The sequence below is a fragment of the Perognathus longimembris genome, chromosome 10 (assembly GCF_023159225.1).
Source record: "Perognathus longimembris pacificus isolate PPM17 chromosome 10, ASM2315922v1, whole genome shotgun sequence".
Taxonomy (NCBI): domain Eukaryota; kingdom Metazoa; phylum Chordata; class Mammalia; order Rodentia; family Heteromyidae; genus Perognathus; species Perognathus longimembris.
The window spans coordinates 66,827,504-66,847,015 of record NC_063170.1 but is presented as its reverse complement, the minus strand read 5'-3'; the positions used below and the strand labels follow the sequence as shown (position 1 = coordinate 66,847,015).

The following is a 19,512-nucleotide window of genomic DNA, read 5'->3' as shown; positions in this document are numbered from 1 at the left end:
CTAGCTACTTTCAGGCTTATCATCCTGAGCAGTGAGGGGCAGGCATGACCTACGTCACTGGGTCTCTGTGATTTGAATGAACCATGAGTGCTGAGGACCACCAAGGCAGTGTTTCCATACCTCAACTGCTGCCTCCCGTGTTGCATTGCTTTTTTTCCATTAGCCTTCTTATGATTGCCTTTAATATTTTTAAAATGTCATTATGACATTTGAAAAACAAAAGTGTGGGTTTTTTTTTGCTACGCTGAGACTATTCTGATGATGATAGGTTCCATCTCCTCCTCCTCCTAATTATTCAAGAGCTGACTTGCTGTTAGCAATTAGACAAAAATCTGTGGTCTGTAATTAAGATCAGGATATATGACAGGGCAAATGGGGTTTGAACATTTTATTATTTTGTACCATTATTACTTTGGGTGTTTTAAACCATTGTGCTTGTGAGAATAACTTAAAATACCGCCTAAGTGAGGGCATAACGTGTCACATTGATATAGTTTCAGCTGAGTGACAGAAAGACCTTCAGATAACACTAGCCAATTGTATTACCCGAACATTTCCCATTCACGGATTATATAATGACTCCGTGAGGTTAGACAGAAAGCCTCGGTTGCGTGTGACTTTCACCTTCTATGAGGATTGGGTTTTTCAGATCCATATGCATGGTCCAGGTTGGGTAGAGTCAAAATTACCCTTCCAAATACCTTCCTTCTGCATGATGTGGAGTCTGGTATGGAGATGAGCATCATAGGAACTTCCCAGCCTCTGGTTGGAGATGCAGCTTTAGCAACAGATCAGAGGTAGGTCTGCATTTTAACGAGATCCTTGGGTGGTAGCATGCACATTAAAATTTAAGAAGCATTGCCTTAAATTATTCATTAATTGCCGAGGCCTGGGACTTTCCTAGCTACAGAAGCCAGAATTATTTAGTTGGATTTTCTTTGGACCTTTTGGCAAAGCTTTAGTTTTCCCCTCTGGTGGGGAAAAAGAGGTCCCAGAGTGAAGATCATCCCGGTGGTTTCGTTACACATTTCCAGCTTGCACTCAGCTTGGAGGAGTGGCATGAAGTACAGGCAACCTTCTGTCTGAGTTTCTACAGCTAGGCCTCCAAACGCCAAGGAGAATAAATAGTACTGTGGAAGCAAAACGTCTCCTGGGAAAGGTGGGGTGGGATGCCCCCCAATCCTTGTGTGGCAAAGACAAATGGTGGTGGTTGTTGTTATTATTATTACTGTTATCCTTAAATCATTGCACAGAGGGCTTTCAAGGCAACCTGACAGTTCGTGAGCAGGTTGCATTGGAGTCCTGCTAGGCTCTGACTTGGAGAAGAACAAGGGTTTGTCATTTCTTAGGGGAATGAAGCAGTCACCTATGAGATGAGGACTGATCACATAATCCCACCATCTGAATTTCTCTCATATCGTAGAAAGATTTACATCCACGCCAGCTGGAGGCTGTCCTTAAAATGCTGCAAGATTGCTCTGTGTCCTCTTTCTCCCAACAATGCGTGGCAGATGTGTAGGATTTGATCTATTTCAATGTCTTTCACCAGCACAGAAACTGCACTTCGTGGTGGTGGCTGCTACCCCTAAACAATGGCTGTTGTGTCATGATTTATCATGTTTAATCAGAAATTGCAACTTGCCTCCAAATAAAAGGAACAAAGCACATATTACAGGATATTTATGACTAAATCTATTTACTATTTATGAAGACTCTAAAAGCTTAGCAATCTTCTTTAAAGACAAACTGTAAAGCTGGAAAAACTCCAGCTGTTTAAAATTTCAAATCCTTAGCCTAAGGCCTTATAGAGACCAAAGCTCTCTGCTGGAGTAACCGCTTTAAAACAGAAGCCATCAAAGGCCATTTTCTCCTTTACAGGTTTTTTTTTTTTTTTCTTTTTGTCCAGTACAACCAAAGTGATGAGCTCTGTACTACTCTCCAGAGAACTTCTGGTTTTGAGAACTTTGAGTCTTGTGATTCTAGCTTTCGCCTTGCTCCCAGGGGTCAGAGAAGTGGCAGATAGATTGTGGAAATAGTTTCCAAAGATGTTCATAAAGTGGTTGTGATGGGACTTTGTTGAAGGCAAATAACTTCCTTATCTGAACAGAAGAGAAGGCTCTATAAGTTTCCAAAGTAGACTTGATTTCCTGCAAGTCTTTAATTTTTTTGCCAGTCCTGGGGTTTGAACTCAGGGTCTGGGCATTGTCCCTGAACCTCTTTGTGCTCAAGGCTAGTTCTCTACTACTTGAGCCACAGCACCACTTCCAGCACTTTCTGAGTAGTTTATTCACAGACTTTCCTGCTTGGGCCAGCTTTGAACTTTGATCCTCAGATCTCAGCCTTCTGAATATCTAGGATTACAGCCATGAGCCACTGATGCCTGGCTAATTTCCTGAAAGTCTTGAAGAGTGTCTTAATGCTAGCTGGGAAGGGACACGAACTGCAGAGGGTGTCATGCATCTGATCATATGCTGGGACTTTGCCTTGTGCTGTCTCACCCAACATGAGACGAATCTGATGACTGGGTATCCAACTCCCTGAGGAGGATGGGAAGATGTCCATCCAAGAGGGGGCCCATCTCTGACTCCAGACCCAAACCCTTGACTACCTTTGCAGTCAAAGCTGCCTGGTTTGATTTCTGATGATCCGATGGGTTTTCTTTGAAGCATCCAGCTGTTCTTTTTGAGAGAAACCCATCTTTAAAAGAATAAAGTTGGCTTAAAGCTGGCAACTATGCAGATTCTAAATGGCCCCAGCAGTCTTGCTAAGAGGATCGAAAAGTCTTGTGAATACGCTCAGTGATGTCATATGTAGTTCATTGATAGCTTTAAAAAAAAAAAGGAATTGAAAATGAGGAAGTAGAGATTTTTGGGAGCGGAAAAGGAAGTTTGTGAACAGAGATGGAGTTGTCTGATGTGGTCGATGTCAATCCACCATCCAAGGGGTGGTTCTTCATTAGATCAACTTCAATCATAAAACCTTGGAATTCATCCAGGTGCTGGTGGCTCATGCCTATAATCCTGGCTACACAGGAGGCTGAGGTCTGAAGGGCCATAGTACAAAGTTAGCCTGGGCAGGAAAGTCTGCTAGAGTCCATCCCCACATCACCTGCAAAAAGCCAGACTGGAGGCATGGCTCTGGTAGTAGCATGTCAGCTGAGCAAGCAGAATGGAGGAAACACGAGATCCTGACGTCAAAACCCCATCATTGACAAAAACAACACAACACAACACAACACAACACAACACAACACAAATGAATCTTTAAGCTCTAAAAATTAAAAAAAAAAATCCCAAGCCATGTTTTGGTTTTTAAAAATGACATGTTGACCGAAAAATAAATAAAACACGGAATGCAAGTTTTTCCCCTGTAGATAAGAGAGCTCCTTTGAGTCCTTACACCCTTGCTTTGAAATACTTTCTCATACCGGAGAATTGGGGGGTAAATTCTTCCATGTTTTCTACTTTGACTAAGTGTGAATCTTTTTGTAGTAATAGCCTCCTTTCAATTTACATAAGTATTCAAACTAACTTTGGAGAAACTCATTATTCAATTTTGACCCAGGTCCTCAACCCTTTTGGAGCCTTTTCCTGCAACCTAGTGGATCTCCTCTTTCCAGATCTTGTCCCTTTCTTTGCAAGCAATCAAATTGATTTTGAAGTTCGGGCATGGCCCAGGGGATCACGGGATGAAATAGTTCCTGCCTCTTTATTTTCTAGGTATTTTCTTTGGCCATCGTTAGCGTGGAAGTCTGAGACTGCCTTCCGGTGCTAAGGGGAGAACACACCAGGCTGTGTTGCTCCTCTCTCAACCTCCTGCCTGATTCTGCTACTTGCTCTTCTCTGCTCCTCGTTTGCGAAGCCGTCATAGGCACCTTTCTCCCTGCATGATACTTCCCCGAAGTCTTCCGGAGTAGAGGGGAGTCACAGTTGATTTCTGGTCCTTTTCTTCCTTGCCTGTCTTGAGGCTTCACATCACACACTACCCCAGTCGTTCTTAATCGCAAACCACACTTGAGAAATGTCCAGAAAACAGGCATCAACTTTGGGACATGCTTGTGACGCTTTGCTCTGTGTTCACAGCTGCAGGGTAGAGGCACCGCTGGTGACGAGGGGCGTGGGGATTCTGGTGCTGCCGAACCTCCCAGGATGCACAGGCTGGACTCTTGCAAAGAAGAACTGTCCAGCCGGAAACATTGGTGGCACCGGCACTGAGGGGCTGTGTCTGGCTAGACTGAGAAATAGAGCTACCTCAAGCATACCTGTTACCGCTACTCCTGGGAGGTATTCTGTTAAAAACAACAGTGTGGCCTCTCTACTCACATGGTTTGGGTTTGTTCTCCAAATCCTTGGCTTATCAGCCATCTCTGACCACCTCTTCTCCATGTGTCTTTACACATGACATATAGTGTCTTTCGTGAACCACCCCAAGCCTGCCTGCTTGAAAGTCAAAAGTGTTCCCTTTAGCTTTTAATGTGGCCTTTTCCAGTGTGTGTGTATAAACCCTTGCAGCGATATTGGTGGTGAAAGACAAGAGCAAGGTGGACACAGGAGCTGAAATGCTCTTCTCTCCCATGAAAACTTTGGCCATGCCAATCTGCTGGCTTTGGGGAGATGCACAGCATAAGATGGTACCTAGAGTTAATCATCATCTACTTTTGTTCTCCATTCAGGCTCGAGCTATCTACTTTATCCTAGATAAGGTGATGAGTTCCTCCTTATTGCTGATGATCATGTAGCGGGTAAAAAGAAAACAGTGTTTCTGGGCTGTACTGTAAATGTGAATCTTCTCTAATGGAGGATGTCTTGTTGTTGTTCTTGCTATGGTTGAAAATTAACTTGTCAGTTCAAAGATATTGCAATTCTTTAATGGGAAGATGCTGGGGGAATAATGGGGTCAGGATGTATTTTCATTTACTCGTGTCACTAATTCCTTGAATGATTTTCTTAACCTCTGTGAGCTCTGTTTGCACTTCTGTAAATGGGGAAACTGCCAGTTAATGTAGCAAGATGCCCGAAGACAAAATGAGATGCTGTCTGTGCAACTAGACAAGAAATTCAAACTATAAAATGTATTATCAGGACAAGTGATTAAAACAGTTCATTGACTATGATGTAACTTACGATGGAGTGGCTTTTGCTTCTTTCACTGTTCTCCTAGGACACTGATTCATTGATATTATCCCGTTGGCAAGATTTAGTCAATTAGTGATCAATATAATCAATCTTTTTTCATGGCTTTGGTGCAAGTTTAAGGAAAGACAAAGTTCTGTTTTAATCTTTCCCTCACTTAGTCCTTTTTCACACCTGGAGTCCTTTGTAGACTGAGCATCTGAGGTACCGGGGGGAATTTCTCCCTAAGTGCAATATATTCAACCTGTCTGACGGAACTGGTTGGTCTGGGATTAAATATCTTTCCCTTGTTCTTACTCCTAGCCCCCATGCCAGTTTTACAGCAAAAGTTTCCCCAATATACAGAAATAATTGGCAGCCAGGATTCTCCTAGCCCAAGTAGCACTACCCCTAAGTACTTCTTGTTGCAAATGACAGCCATCTTCTGCCTTCTGTCTCCATTTTCTCTTTGTTCTCACACAGTAACAAGGCACCTTCTGGAAAATGGTTCCAGAGACTAACAGAGGATAAGTAAGACAAGCCAACTTGGCCCTTTATGGACAAAGCATTTTTTCAGGCAACACCTGAATCCTCAGATTGACTGATCTTAGGGTAAAGCATCTGGAAATATTTAATGTTGGATGGAGGCCCATGTTCATGCCTTTGAATATTTAACTTGGCTTTTCGGTTGTTGAATAGGGGCCAGGCAAATAAATAGTTACATTGGTGCCATATGGCTGGTGATTTAACTCCCAACCTTTCTGAGTATTAACACTACATTTAAGCACAAGATCAATAAATTCAAGGCACAGTAAATACCCGATGAGAGGATTTCAAGGAAATTTTCCAAACAGAGAGAACTGTTTCTTGGTAGTAGCTTTTGGTTCTTTGTTTGCACTGTCATCTCGTGGTACCTATCACACCCATATTCAACAATATAAACCACATTTCACTAGATGATACAAAAGAAATAGATCTTTACACTCTTAGAGAAAAAACCTGTAGACTATTTTCATAAGCAACAGAAAGGGCTGAGAAAAGGTTGTCAAAGAATTTCTTACCCTTTTTACTTTCTTCAGTCTATGGTTTGGTGCTGTCCAATGGAATTTAGGGGTATGAAGGAGATGTTCTGTATCTCTGATCTTCAACATGGGGATTGCTAAATACATGAGCTTACTGAGCACTTGAAACGTGGCTACTGCAACTGAAGAGGAAAATGCTTACTTTCATTGAATTCTAAATAAGGCACAAGGAAGCATTGATGGTTGAGGGCTATTGTTTGAACTGACAGCTATCACTCAGTGGGTGACAGTCATACAAAGTGGAGTGAATAGCACATGATTTACGATGACATTAGGTGCTGTGCTCAGCATTGTCTGTAGATTAACTCATTTAACATTCAACCCCATTAACCACCCCACGAAGCCCTTACTAACATTATATACATGTTGAAGAGAAGAAAACTGACACATAGAAGGCAAGGACGTGAGAGTGGGCGACTGGCACTTTCAGTCTCTCTCTGAACACAATTCCAAATCTCTACAAGATCCTGGGTGATCTAGTAATCGCAACAGTAAAGTGCACGTACAACCCCATGGCCATTTTCACTGCCTGATTAGGCACAACGTGAAGTATCAATGAAGATTTAAAAACACTAATCTTAAGGACATTAGGGCTGAACAAATACAGAGTTGCTGTGCCGAGTAGCTTGAAATGATTACATAAAGATCCATCAACTTGCTTTGTAAGCTCTGTGGCCCACTGATTGCTTAGGGAGAGGGGGAGACACATTTGATGTCGTTTCTTATTGGTGTTGTCATGGAAACTCAGCTTTAAACAATAGGGCTGCATTCCCCCCACCAGTCACAGAGTCCAGCGACCAGCTCCATCTTATTTAGTCTATAGCATCAGGCTGAAGAGTCACTTGAGAGAAGACCTCATGGTGCTAGCAGATAGCTACAGAGGTGGCTTCCTGGGCACGTGATCGATGCTGCCTTTGCAATAACCCCGATACTTTCCCAACATGTATCCTTCTGCTATTCTGTAACACAGTCTTCCGTGAATGCACTCACCATTGCATTTGCCCTGTGTTCATGATGAGGCAGGTTTGGGGTGTACAAGAGGTTTCTCTGACCTGGCCAAGCATCAGAAACACTGGCAAGGCCTCTCAAACATAGGTAAGTTGGATGAGTACCAGGTTAGGTGAACAAATGGTTTATGTGACACCAGCATAGACACTGGGAAGCGCTTTAGGACACATCTCCTTTGTGAATTTTCTGATCTGGGTAGAATTTTTCCAAATCAATCCCTGGCATTTCCTTAAATGTCGGAGTTATACACGGGGAGTGCTAATTTAATAGAAACGTCTCCTACCACAGTGATCCCATTCAATGAGTTTATGCCTAAAGTCAGGAAATATGTGCTGTGTTATGAAATTAAATGAAAATTACGTGTGCTTAAATGTGATTTCCCACATAGCTTATTTGATAGTGCGGTGAAATTTTGCCTTTAAGGCACTATGGCTCGCAAAAGAATCAATACTAAATAGGTTGAAGACAAGACAGGAGATGTATTGATATTTCAATCTGAAAATCCCACAAGTTTTTCCCAGACAAAAAATCAGATACAGATGAACCGCTTGATTCTCTCATACTTTATTGAGTAGCATACAGAAAGAAAAGGCATACAAGAGACCAGAAAGAAGAAGGTTACATTGGAATCTCCAGATTTTCTCCTATAACAGAAACAGAACATTCCAGTTAATTCCAGGTAACACAGCACTAACCCTAACAGCTAACATCCCCATACGCCATGCCCAATGTAGTTGCAAGTGCTCTGACATTGCTTACCTCTTACCCTATATGATGTATTTGGCAGGTGAGGAAACTGAGGTACAGAGAGATGATCTTCTGAGAAGAGCTGTTTGGCCTAAGTAACAGTCTCCTGTGCTAACCTCTTGTATTACAATCTTTCCCTGTGAGACTAAGTTAGGAAATCTCATTGAAGCTATGGTCTATTCTGACTTCTGCCAAAATTGACTGAGAATACCAGACTCTGGAAGAGACTGGCTTTCCAGTGTTGGATCATGAGTGAGGATAAATCTCTATATTTGTTTCCCAAGTTTAAAGCTCTTAAACAACATTGGGTCTCAAGACTCTGGTGGTGTGATTTATCTGATTATTTTGGAATGGTGTAGGCACATGGGGTATCTTATTGGACAAATCTCATGCCAGCTAGGCCGGCTCTCTTCCACTCATTAAATTCACCGATAAGCTTGGTGCCAAAGCTTTCATGAGATAATGAGATACTTGCTCTGGAAAATTGACTCTTTGCCAATTGCACTTTGGACTTCAAGAGAAACAAGAGCTCCAGTCTTAGTCTAGGTTGTGAAATAAAATGCAAATGAAATTTGCGAATGTGACGAAAAAGAGGACAAGAGAAATGAGGTTCCTAGAGTAAAAATAGAGCATCTCATTCTAATCTGTATGAGCCCCAAGAGGCTAGCTGACTCAGCTTCTCAGGAACATTGATGATAATGACTCTGGTGGCCAGCTGTTTTTATTGGACTTTGCTAGGGTCATAGTAAAGACAGTGTGAGTCAGGTGACAAGTCAGGTGACCATTTCACATTTGCATTACAAGGAAATCCCTTTTTTCTGTTCTTTTGACTACACGTGGGAATTGAACTCAGGATCTTATGCTTGCTGGGCAGATGCTCTACTACTTGAGCCACATTTCCAGTCTCATTTTGCATGAGTTATTTTCGAGGTAGAGTTTTGCTTTATTTCCACAGCCAGCTTGTGCTGTAATCCTCCTATTGGGCTTCTTCAGTAGCTGAGGTGCCAGGTTCATACCACCATGCCTACTCATTGCTGGAGATGAAATCTCAAAAGCTGCCTTTTCTGTCCTGGCTGGCATCAAACTATGAGTCCTTCCTTCATCTCTTCCCTCCCATGTAGCCTGGATTTCAAGCTTGAACTACTGTTCTAGGTAGCAGTGCTATTTTTTTTTTTTTTAATGCTAGAAAATTGTCTTGAGTTTCATTTCCATTGCTTGGGTTTCCGTGTCAAACTTAGCTGGGTCAGACAGAGGAGTCTGCAGATGAAGACATGATTTTAACTCAGTGCGGGCTGTACCCTGCTCAGAGTAATCAGCTGACCTCACTGTGCGCTCCTCGGTGGACTTCAGTGAATTGGCAAGACTTCAACGTTTCCAGATCTGGATGATGGTGTTTTTCGAAACAGGAACTAATCTTACATTTTTTCAGGCCACAAAAACTACTCAAGGACATGAACCTACATCAAGTGGTATGATCACTTGAAAAAAGAAAAAAGAGGCACATCTCATCTTACAGTGGCTCTGAAGCCAGATAGTGATTTCTTCCTTGAAATCCTGGAGGGCCTATCTCATTTTTCAGAAATCGAGAGCATTTAGAATCAACTGATGAGAACAGGAAATGCTGAGTAAATCAGTGATGTGAGACTGAAACATGTGGATCCATTCCATTCCATTTCAGAATAGTTTATTGTGTACTCTATTCACAGGACAATATGTCTACGCTACCTCTCAGTAGTATGTATTTCTGGGAAGCTACTCTATGGTGGTAAGCCTCAGCTTCTTTCTGTAGTACATGACGACAAGAAGACTTATCTCAGGAAATAGTTGGGATTCTTTGCCAGTTCTACAACAATAGAGACAATGTGGTTGAACTATTATGAGCATTGTAATTAATATTATTGCTGCACAGGACCATTCTAGGCATTTGAAGGTGGAGATAAGTGAGTCTGGCTCTCTAGCTCCATATTTGATACGCATTTGGTAAATACCAAATTTCACATTATCGATGAAGACGTCTGAGAGGTTTTGTTTCCTGATTTTGTTGTGCCCTGGTCTCAAAAGGAAACCAAATGTGTTTTTACAAGCTAAGATGAAAGGATTCTATTCTACTCTGTCATTATTCTACCACTCAAGACATATCCCCAGCACTATTATTTGTACTTAAAACGCTCTTCAGCTTGCCTGCTGGCCTGGAGTTGCCTGTCGAAGTCAATCACGTGGAGAGGATCATATATCAGGTGATTGGGTCTATGTGTCTCACAGCAGACTTACTGTGTGACTGATAGCTTTCTCCCTGTCATTTTTACCAAGCCAAGAAACTATTAATGGCTCATCCAAAGACCACAGTGACCCATCTCAAAAAGCAGAGCTTTATGATATCCACAGAAAAGCTCTCCTGGATTCACTGACAATCTAGATGGATGTCATCTCTTTCAACTCTTGAGGGTTTATGGCAGTCAAGAAATGTCACCACACTAGCAAAGAAAAAGTGAAAGGAGGAAAGAGGGAAATGAAATTAAAAAAAAAACAAAAACAAAGCAGGAGGTGGAAAACTAATTAAAATTAAACCTATGGACATGAGCAGGGGATAACAGTGCTACCTATATACTTGTGTATCCTCCCATTCAAGCATCCTTACAAAGGAAAGCTTCTATCTATGTATCTATGTATCTATCTATCTTTCTATCATCTATCTATCTATTGCCTAGCTATGTACCTACCTACCTATCTACCTAGATGGAGAGAAAGAGAGAGAGAGAGAGAGAGAGAGAGAGCTATTTTCATCCCATGGAAGAAGAAACAGAAACAGGATCTCATGCATTATGACTTATCCAAGATCACACACATCCATGAAGAGAGAGGAGCTTTTGCTAACCCAAGAACCGGAGCCATTGGTTAGAATCTTACTCCAGTTTTCCTGATTCTTGACCCCATTGTGGTAAGCACCTCCAATACTTAACACTTACTGTGAATGGGGATGCTAACTCCCCTCTTGTTCTCCACAGTGTTGGGGTTGGCTCAGCATCAACTCAGTTGGAAGATGGCTCTCTAGTTGTCCCAGTGAAAACAAGGGTCCTCTGTGGCTACTCTGAAAGAAGGCAGACAGAGGAAAAGGAATTCAAAACGAACATTCAACTTGAAAGGAAAAATAAATAATGAGAATATTTATGTAGATCATAAAGAGAAATAATGATTACCTTTGATTCCTAGAGAAAGCTAATTTAAAATGTATCCAAGCTCCAACGTACAGGCAAAAAGACATTTAAAAAAAAAATCTGTGAAGTTGAGATAAGTCTTCAGTAGGCAGAAACAAGTTGTCATCATTTAAATATTGGGAAGAAGCTCATTCACAGTAATTGGGGGGTAAGAAAGATTTCAGAAATTAACTGACCTTGGTTTAGGACACACACATTTTTCTTTTTAAGTGCAAATAATATTTGGTGCTTAAAAGATAAAAATCTGTCCTAAACGAATGGCTCTAAGAAGAAAAGCACAGAGTAATCAGATAATCACCACAGAGACTTGTTTATGAGTTTGCCAAATTAAAATCTGAAATCATTTAAAGCAATTAAACCATCTTCAATGGAAACTCTCAAGTTTGTGTGACCTCTGAAAGAGAAGGAATACAAATATGCAGACTCTACTACAAAAGGAGGCCCATAGGCCTACAGCTTGGTTGGTTTCATACATGAGATTGGTGTACTGATTACAGGAATGCAGGCATAGCACAAATGTCCATTTTAGATGTCAGACATACAAACTGTGACATGTTTTGGAAAGCTGTGACCTTGGGGTGAGGCAATTCCTTTTCTAGGTCAACCTCTGTGACCTTGGACATTTGGTCCAGAAGAACCCACTTCCACCTGCCTGAGGTTGTAGACTAAGTAGTTTCTTATCAATACATAGTCATTTACTTTACACATACTGAGAACATAGGGCCCCACCAGACCCTTTCACAAAATGCACAAAGACAAAGGAGATGTGTTGCCTTCCCTCTCAGGCTAACTGGCTCCTTGGGTTCATTTTGTGAGGTTGCCTCCTAGAACTGCTAGAGTCCGAGGGCTGGACTAGAGACCCAGAACTACTACCACGACCTTTTGTGTCTCAGGTGCTTTGTGTCTTTCTTAAGGGCATTTCCTTTCATAAAGCTGCCTGGAATCCTGCATTCTATAGGACCAGTCCACAATGTCATGACTGATGCTCACTCCACATGATTTTGGCCCTAGACATATGTCTCCCTATCAATGGCCCCCAACATCCTGAATTATAATTGCTTGCTTTTGAATCACCCATGGGATATGAGCTCCCTGGGGACCTTTTCATGTTTACCTGGCTGGCTCAGGGCAGAGGTGCTCAGGAAATATGTGTTGGTTTGATTGACCACCTTAATGGTACTCCTATGATTCATAAATCTTGACCAGGTAGGCTAGGATGGCACTTAAATAGAAAAATCAGCACAGTTTCTGTCTATGCTAAGAACTACCAGGGAAAGAAACAGTATGTGTTCTAGTGGAACTCAAGTTGCAGAATATAGATAGCAAATACTAATTGGCTTTTGAACATGTGCTGAAATATTAACCCTGTTGAGAGGAAATGATGGTATTTTACAACGTTCCTGGGCAAAGAGAAATATGCCAAGAAGATTTATAACTGCATTTATTTCCAAGGTGATTTGATATCAAAGTTTAGATAGTTCATATTCTTTCAATGTTATCTGTACTCATAATGTTTCATATTGGGTTTTTAACTGAGGTAGTCTCCAGCTAGAACAGAGCTACTATACTGAATGCTAAAGACAGAGCCTCAACATGATATACGAACTTGCATTGCCCAGTTTAAAAAATGTTATAACATTAAATAATCCCACTATATTAGTTACAAGAAACAGAGATGATTGGTTTTTATATTCCTCTTTCTCAATTAGTGAGATGCCAATAATATTCACCTGGACCCTTGTTCAAAAGAACAAAACTCTATAAAAACATGACTCAGTTGACTGTATGTCTATATTTTCAAGGCTGGATTTAAGTTTTTTAAATGATGCCATCATCCTGTCATGTGAGATCTTACCTCCTAAACAACCTATTTCCTGATCTCATATTAATGTTGGCTCAAACATACGTTGTTTTTAAAGTGCATTTCAAAATATATATTAGAATAACACTTCGAAGAGTTCTAAGATCTATGAATGTAAAAGATGCAGGCTGTATAAATGTTGGTCCTATCGGGCTTATATTCTTTGTTGCAGATAAGAGCTTCCAACCAAGCCTTATGCAGAACTTGTTTTCCAAATGTGCCAGAATTGTGTTCTGTCTGAATTTGAATACACTTCCTTCAATCTTCAAGTGAAGAGTTAACAACATACAGGTACCAAGTTCATTCTCAGAGCCAAGCTTCTATTTTTCCTATTTCATCGCCAGGGAAAGGTAGCAGACAGACATGGGTTCAGACTCAGAACAGTAAATCAATCCAGTTGGTCTCCAACTGGAGCTGTTTCACGGTTAACTTGAAAAAAAATTGCCACACATTATTTGAATGAACATAATTTTAATCACTTTCCAGTCTCCGTTTTTTAAAACTCTGTAAGATGTTTAGCACTAATTTGCACCACCATGTTCAAATTGATCAGAAAAGCAGCTTACATAAAAACATTACTTGTAGGCAGAATATCATCATGACAACGAATATGGAGAGAAGTAGAATAATGAATGTATAAAAACAATATAATATCCATATAGCAAAGAGAAATAAATAGTGCAAAATTATTAAGCAATAATTTCCCTCTTGGAGGACATGACCTCTCTGCTTAAGCTCTGTGCATCTCTGTAATCAAAATCCTTGAAGTGAGAGAATCGTAGTAACAAAATTGAGTTTATTTCTAAACACCATAATTCCTAAATGTATTCTTAACTGAAAGACTGACTTAAAATATACTTTTTTCTCTTTTTTTTTTAAGCAAAAAGGTATCGAGACTGGAACTAAAGAGAATTTTTAATAGATTGAGATTAAATCTATCCATTTTTTTCCACCCAGGGAAAATTCCTTCTCATTTATTCTCAGGCAGTCTCATGTAGAAGGACTATTAAAATGATGAGCTGTAGTGTTTTGACAAGCACTTGTACTGAAAAAAAAAATAAAAAAATAAGAACCTTGAAATCTCACTGGAATACAGTTACATAGTCACCATAGAAAAGAATGCCCTATTTAAAAACTAGGACAGATCATGTTGATCTGGAAAAAGGAAATAACTATGTGAACAATACATCTGAAATTAAAGACCGAGTGCTTGGCATCCATCTAAAATCAACAGGAAATGTAATTACTCTATGAAAGTACTCTTGTCCTGTCTTACCATGGGAAATGAATTTTGCTTTCGGAAATAGACTGAGACATTATTTGTATTCAGAATAGCATTGCAGAAACAAAGATGGGGGAAACAAAACCATGGCAGTGATTGGATAAAAGGCCTAAGATACCCTCAGAGGGAAGAGAAAGACCAATCTATATTATTAATCCATGTTTCCCCTCCCATAGTGTGACCTCCCTCTCTTAGAATTCTCTCTAGGTGTACATCTAGTTTAGAAACATTACAAAGGAGGTTGAGAAGAAATCAGCAGGAATCTGTAGAATTCAATGCCGCCACCTATTTTACCATTCACTCTATTTTCCCCGAGTTGGAAGGTTTTGACTCCAGCTGGACAAGGATGCTCGCCAAAGGCAGACTTATCTTGCTCTGTGTTACAATACTGCTTAGGCTAAAATGGGGGAGATTCCAAGAATGATAACACAACGAGTTTATTCTTTCAGAGAATGTATTTATGCAATCCCAAAATGATATGTAAGCTTAAATGGCTCATCTATTAATACTTGATTTGTCAGCATTTCTAGAATATAATCCATTGTTCTCTTGAAGTGCTAAGTTTGAATACCCTGGGTATTTATTGGTAATTGCTATATTTGTCTGTTGTTGAAACTCATCTTTAGATCCTTGGAGTCTTTCTTTGAGCCCCTTCTCTGTTTCTGAGAGATGACTGAAGTTTTTATAGTTTCTTAAAAGCAGAAATATGAGCCACAGTTCATTTTTGAACACTGTAAAGCTCAGCCAGGAAATTTTTTAAAAATATTTTTGTTACTGCAAAAAAAAAAACAAACTTAAAAACAAAAAGCAGACGGAATCAAGACAGTCTTAGGCTTAACATGATAGGTTTAACCATTTGTGTTATTTGAATGGCTACATTTCTAGACATGGATAGATTGGTTTTAATGTGTTTAGTAAAAATAAACCACTGCACACATATTACTAGGTTTGTAAAACCTCTTCCATCTTTCCCTATAAGCATTCCCAAATGCCAGAAAACATGCACTTAAACATAATTTCCCATCACTGGTAGCTTTAAACCACCACCCATTTTCATAGTTTTTGGCTAGTTCAGAGAAAACCATGGTGCTTACATCCATAAACCTACTCTTCAGAGAATAAACTGAGTGTGTGTAACTGTTATTCAGCTGCTGTCACTGAGTTATCAAACACATCATCTTTCCAAACACATTTCTTCATACAGACAAACTTTTAGGTCATCATGCACAGTTCTTGTGGAAACATTTCCAATTCTTAGTGTAGACAAGACCACATAAATAAAAAGAAATGAGATTTTTTTTCTTACCTTTGGAAAGCAGTCAAAAGCTATACTGTTGGTGGGAGAGTATACCAAGTAACAGACTTTTGTACACTCTTTCTTACTGGTGGTATACAGTCTATAGGAAAAGTAAATATATAGGAATGTATAAAATAGCTGTGCACACAATATTCTTTAAAAATATTATTGCTAGCTTACTTTTTTTTTGGAGAAAAGGCTGCAATAGAGACCTTAGGTATATGCCCACACTCTGGGGGAGGAGAGAGCAATAAGCTGTGGTAGACCAGTTGACTGCAATTCAGGTACCTCTGAACATGGGAGTGCTCATGTGTATTTTTGTTGCTAAGGCAGCTGGGTTTTCCTTACTTGAGTTGGAGCGGCTGAGTAACCAATTCCAAATAACATGTCTATCTGGGTAGGACACTACTTCCTTCTTGTTGCAACCTCATTTTTGTCTCAGTCTCATTCAGTGATGGTGACCCACCTGCCTGGCTCATCCAGAATGAAACAAGTAGCATAATGTCGAGAATGTCGAGGCTCCATACAAATGAAGAAGCAAAGCAAAACAAAAATGAAACAAAACAAGGCACTATATAACAAAGTCACACAGCCCAAGAAGATGTTCCAGAATTTTTCTATGCATTATCTGTTGTGCATGGTTTGGTGCCCACATCCATTTGCCAGCAGTCGGTCTTTCTTTGTTTCTGTGCTTACTCAAATATCTCCTTGTTACAGACCTGTTATAGAATTTTGTAATTGCTTTGAGAAGAGTGCAAGATTTTACTTATTCTACTTATACTGAATGCTATAGTACAAGTACAAAGCAGTATTAAAATGTATACCCGTATTTAAAATATTTACATACTTATGTTTAAAATTTTATATCTGAGAAGCATATATCTATTAGGATGTAAGGGTGGGATTTGAACTCATAGATCTGTGTTTCTGCTTGGTAGGCAAAGGCAAATGCTTTACCACTTTAGCCATGCCCTGGTACCTGTGACATACTTGACATACAATATATTTACCAATTTCATGTAAAAACAATGATAAACAAATGTGTTTATCGTCTTTCATGTAGACTCTGCCTAACCTCCATCCCAAGGTCATTTTTAAGTCATACATCCTGACATCCCCAAAAGAGCTGTACACCTCCCAATTATCTCCAGCTAGTACTAACTTTCTGTAGTAATCTCTGTACCTATATTAGGTGTTTGTGCTGAGGTGCTCATCTGAACTACCTGGGGGTCACTGGCTTAGAAAATGGATTGCATCTCAGAACAAAGGCATTTAAGAGCTCTCATCTTCACATACTGCAGTCCTTTAACAAGGAAAGCACGAGAAGAGAGGGCAACTTCCCAGAGCATCTCTGGTGTGAGCGGTCCAGGTTAGGGTATCCTGCTTCAGGAAAATCTTGCTGCCATGATCAGCATCACCAGCAAGCCGTGGTCCAAGCACAACCACGTGTTCTTATTTAATCCAACATCTTCATGCTTCCCATCTTCCAAATCACCAGTAGCAAGTTCAGGGAATGATGCCCAATTCATGGGACAGGTGAAGACACCAGCAGGTCTTTTAAAAAAGGGAGGTGGAGGAGGGAGCCCCTTGGTTAGACATAAATGTATCCAAACAAGCCAGTGTCTTCTGCATTCCTAGTGGCAGAGCTCTGCTGCTGATATAAGTAGCTGAGCTACATCCATTGTTAGTGCTCTGAGCTTGCTCGCAATCTGGATGTAGAGGCCCGAAAAAATTACCCTATGATTGAATATGTAATAGATCAGGGGTTGCACAGATTAACATTCACATTAGGACAAGGTTGATTTTATGTTTGTCCCACATAGAAAAAGTAGGGTTTTTTTTTTTACCTTTCAAATAATAGATTTCTAACCAAAGTAGCGAGCTAAAAGGAAAATTTGAATCCTAGAGGAAAAGCTAAGGTAATACTGGGGAAGTTTCCACATCTACCCATCTTAAGCCAACAAGCAAGTTCATCTTTAGGAGGACATGGACTTGCAGTGCAGAGGAGGGCAAGTAGAAGCATGCATGCACCAGATGGTGAACTGCAAGGATGGAGCAGAGCTGTTAAAGATGAAAACACGGACGACTGAAATACATCCAGACTAAGTGTTTAGAGCCACAGTGGATATGGATATTTTGGTTCAGTTATTCACTCTAGCTCTTGCTATAAGCTTAACTTTCTTTTTGACACTACCCCCTAAGAAATTTTTCCCCATCAAAGAGATTCATTCTTTCTTTAATTTCATGGTCTGTGTTTCTAGTTGGTTTTAACCAGATAGCTTAAATTCAGCAAATAAATTTGTTGTCTCTGTGACCAAAGTGCAGATGTTGGAGATAATTTGGTATTTGACATGAAAATGTTTTTTTCACTCATTGAACTTTTCACTAGTATTCATATATATATATATCACATATATGCATATATATATATATATATATATATATATCCATTTGTGCATTGGTGGGGACTGAGTTTCCAAATGCAACAGTCATCTATGACATCACACTTCCTGTGCTGGTATGCCAGAATGAAGTCTTTGCCTTTTAGAATGAATTTCTACAGTTGTGTTGTCCAATACATTAAGCCCACAGCCATGAGCAGACTGTAAACTTAAATGTCTTAAATGTGAGTTACATGCTCTATTTCAAGTGGCCAAGAGCCACCTGAGCAGGTACTGATGGCACTGGTAGTACAGACTTAGAACACCAGTGTCACTGCAGAAAGAGCTGTTGGTCATCGGTGAGGAGGGCAAGGTCTTTGTATTGTTTGGGGGGATTTTCAGAGGCAGATCATCAGAAACACCAATGTTTGGAGGTACATGAATCTCCTCCTTTGGCCTAGCCAATATGTAGTCAAAGTCTTCATCTCATTTTATGGGAGTGTCTACACAATACCGGAAAACTTGAAAGAATGTTGCAACATCTTTCAGCTTCCCTATGAGGCAAAAGCTCTCTTGGATTTCTGTGTTTTCTGGAATGTTCATATTAGATCTATGTAGACACTAGAACAGTCACAAACCAAATGGAGCTTATTCAAGCAAAGACACCCAATGAGAGCTCCCAATAGAATAATTGTGAGTACAACAGATACCAGCATTGTTTTAAAAAAATTTCAGTTATTAAGGTGAGACCTCTACCTGGGCAGCCTTCTTTAGTTCAGTTTACTCCTTGTCTACAGATAAGGCAGCAAAGCAATAATACATCTCACAGCATTTGTATCTAAAGAATCCCCCCTCTAGCATCATCAGCCTTACATGTCTGTACACAAGCCATATTACCAAGGGAGGGAGCACAAGCAATTTGTATATTGGGATTTTGATAAACTCATGTTGCAGAAGAGCTAAGAGGAACAAATGAGAGGTAGGAGGTAGGAGTTAGACCTGAGTAATTCAACTGCCGCTGCTGAGTAGAAGCAGCGGAAACTCACTAAGCCTCTGCTTCTTCAGTAATATAGGAATAATAATGCCTATTCTATAGACTTTTTGTGAGGGAAAACTGAAATCTCCCATACAAGGCCTTCTATGGAAATATCTATTTTAAAGGTATTAATTCTAGTGTTAAACTACTATTGTTTTAGCATTAAAACTACTTTTGGCATTCTAGAAACTACTGTCATTCCTCCAGAAAATCCTTTACCCTCAAGGATCAGATCGAATCAGTGAAAGTTGGCAACAGTACAAATACTGTATAAAAGTCAGAGAATTCTTATGCAGTGTTATATACAGTGTACTGTCCAGATTCAAAATTCTGATGTGATGATCTTTAATACATACATGTTGACCTGCAAGTATAGTTTGTAGCTGTTGATTTGAGGTGGTATCATATTAAATCTGTGTGTATCTGTACAGATAAAAAAACAGGACTGCTATTGGAATAGCTGCAGGAATAAGGTTTCATGAAATGCAAAAT

At 40.0% G+C, this 19,512-nt stretch overlaps 1 protein-coding gene across 3 annotated transcripts in view; it reads right to left on the bottom strand.

Annotated features, from left to right (window-relative positions):
• Positions 1-7,749: 7,749 nt before the first annotated feature.
• Positions 7,750-19,512, bottom strand: part of Grm7 (glutamate metabotropic receptor 7) — a 547,225-nt gene continuing 535,462 nt past the window's right edge. The window contains exons 10-11 of one of the 3 annotated variants that reach the window (XM_048356200.1): positions 10,915-11,036; positions 7,750-7,845 (exon numbers count right to left, since the gene is read on the bottom strand). In XM_048356200.1, the coding sequence (XP_048212157.1) occupies positions 11,032-11,036 (5 nt within the window). In that variant the 3' untranslated portion in view covers positions 7,750-7,845; positions 10,915-11,031. Of the gene's footprint in view, positions 7,846-10,914; positions 11,037-15,620; positions 15,704-17,299; positions 17,341-19,512 lie in introns of those variants that run through there. The other 2 variants (XM_048356199.1, XM_048356201.1) reach the window with 2 other exon arrangements.